The sequence below is a fragment of the Frankliniella occidentalis genome, unplaced genomic scaffold (genome assembly GCF_000697945.3).
Source record: "Frankliniella occidentalis isolate FOCC.00 unplaced genomic scaffold, Focc_3.1 Scaffold992, whole genome shotgun sequence".
NCBI classification, from domain to species: Eukaryota; Metazoa; Arthropoda; class Insecta; order Thysanoptera; family Thripidae; genus Frankliniella; species Frankliniella occidentalis.
Window position 1 is genome coordinate 9,878 of NW_026268098.1, and position 1,003 is coordinate 10,880.

A 1,003-nucleotide genomic window follows, 5' to 3' on the forward strand; every position below is an offset into this window, starting at 1 on the left:
GGGTGTGTTGTGTGCTCCGAGGAATTTTCATCCAAAATCCAGCTTGCCCATCACATGAAAATGCACAAGGGGACGCAACTCGAAATCCATACGAAAGATCGTTTTGATTGCACTATGTGCAACGATAAGTTTTCGACAAATGGTCATTTTTGTGCACATCAACCCACTCACATATTAGATAAGCCGTCTAAGTGTACAGTTTGCATCGACAACTTTGCAGAAGGTGACACACTTAGTAACAAAAAATATTCGGGGGCTGAATGTCTTCATCTTCTAACGAACACTGGCGAGAAGCCTTTTGAGTGTACTGTGTGCAACAAGAAATTTTCGGAGAGTAGTAAGCTGCGCAGACATTTCCTTACGCACACGGGAGTGAAGCCTTTTGAGTGCACTGTGTGCAACAAGAAATTTTCAGTGTGCAGCAGTCTGCGCACACATCTTCGAATGCACACTGGAGAGAAGCCTTTCGAGTGTACTGTGTGCAACAAGAAATTTTCGGAGAGCGGCAGTCTGCGTAAACATCTCCTAACGCACACTGGAGAGAAGCCTTTCGAGTGTACTGTGTGCAACAGGAAATTTTCGGAGAGTGGCAGTCTGCGTAAACATCTCCGAACGCACACTGGAGAGAAGCCTTTTGAGTGTACTGTGTGCAACAAGAAATTTCCGGTGAGCGGCAGTCTGCGTGTACATCTACGAACGCACACGGGAGTGAAGCGTTTTGAGTGTACTGTGTGCAACAAGAAATTTGCGGAGAGTGGTAATCTGCGTAAACATCTCCTAACGCACACTGGAGAGAAGCCTTTTGAGTGTACTGTGTGCAACAAGAAATTTCCGGTGGGCAGCAGTCTGCGTAAACATCTCCGAACGCACACTGGAGAGAAGCCTTTTGAGTGTACTGTGTGCAACAAGAAATTTTCGCAGCGCAGCAGTCTGCGTGTACATCTACGAACGCACACGGGAGTGAAGCCTTTTGAGTGTACTGTGTGCAAAAAGAAATTTTCAG

The 1,003-nt window shown here is 46.4% G+C and overlaps 1 protein-coding gene across 1 annotated transcript; it reads left to right on the forward strand.

Annotated features, from left to right (window-relative positions):
* Positions 1-11: 11 nt before the first annotated feature.
* LOC127751776 (gastrula zinc finger protein XlCGF17.1-like) lies at positions 12-1,002 on the forward strand (the record flags this gene model as incomplete). Its single annotated transcript, XM_052275831.1, has 1 exon — positions 12-1,002. A coding segment is annotated over exon 1 (948 nt), but the record flags the coding sequence as incomplete, so codon positions are not given.
* Between the last annotated feature and the right edge of the window lies 1 nt (position 1,003).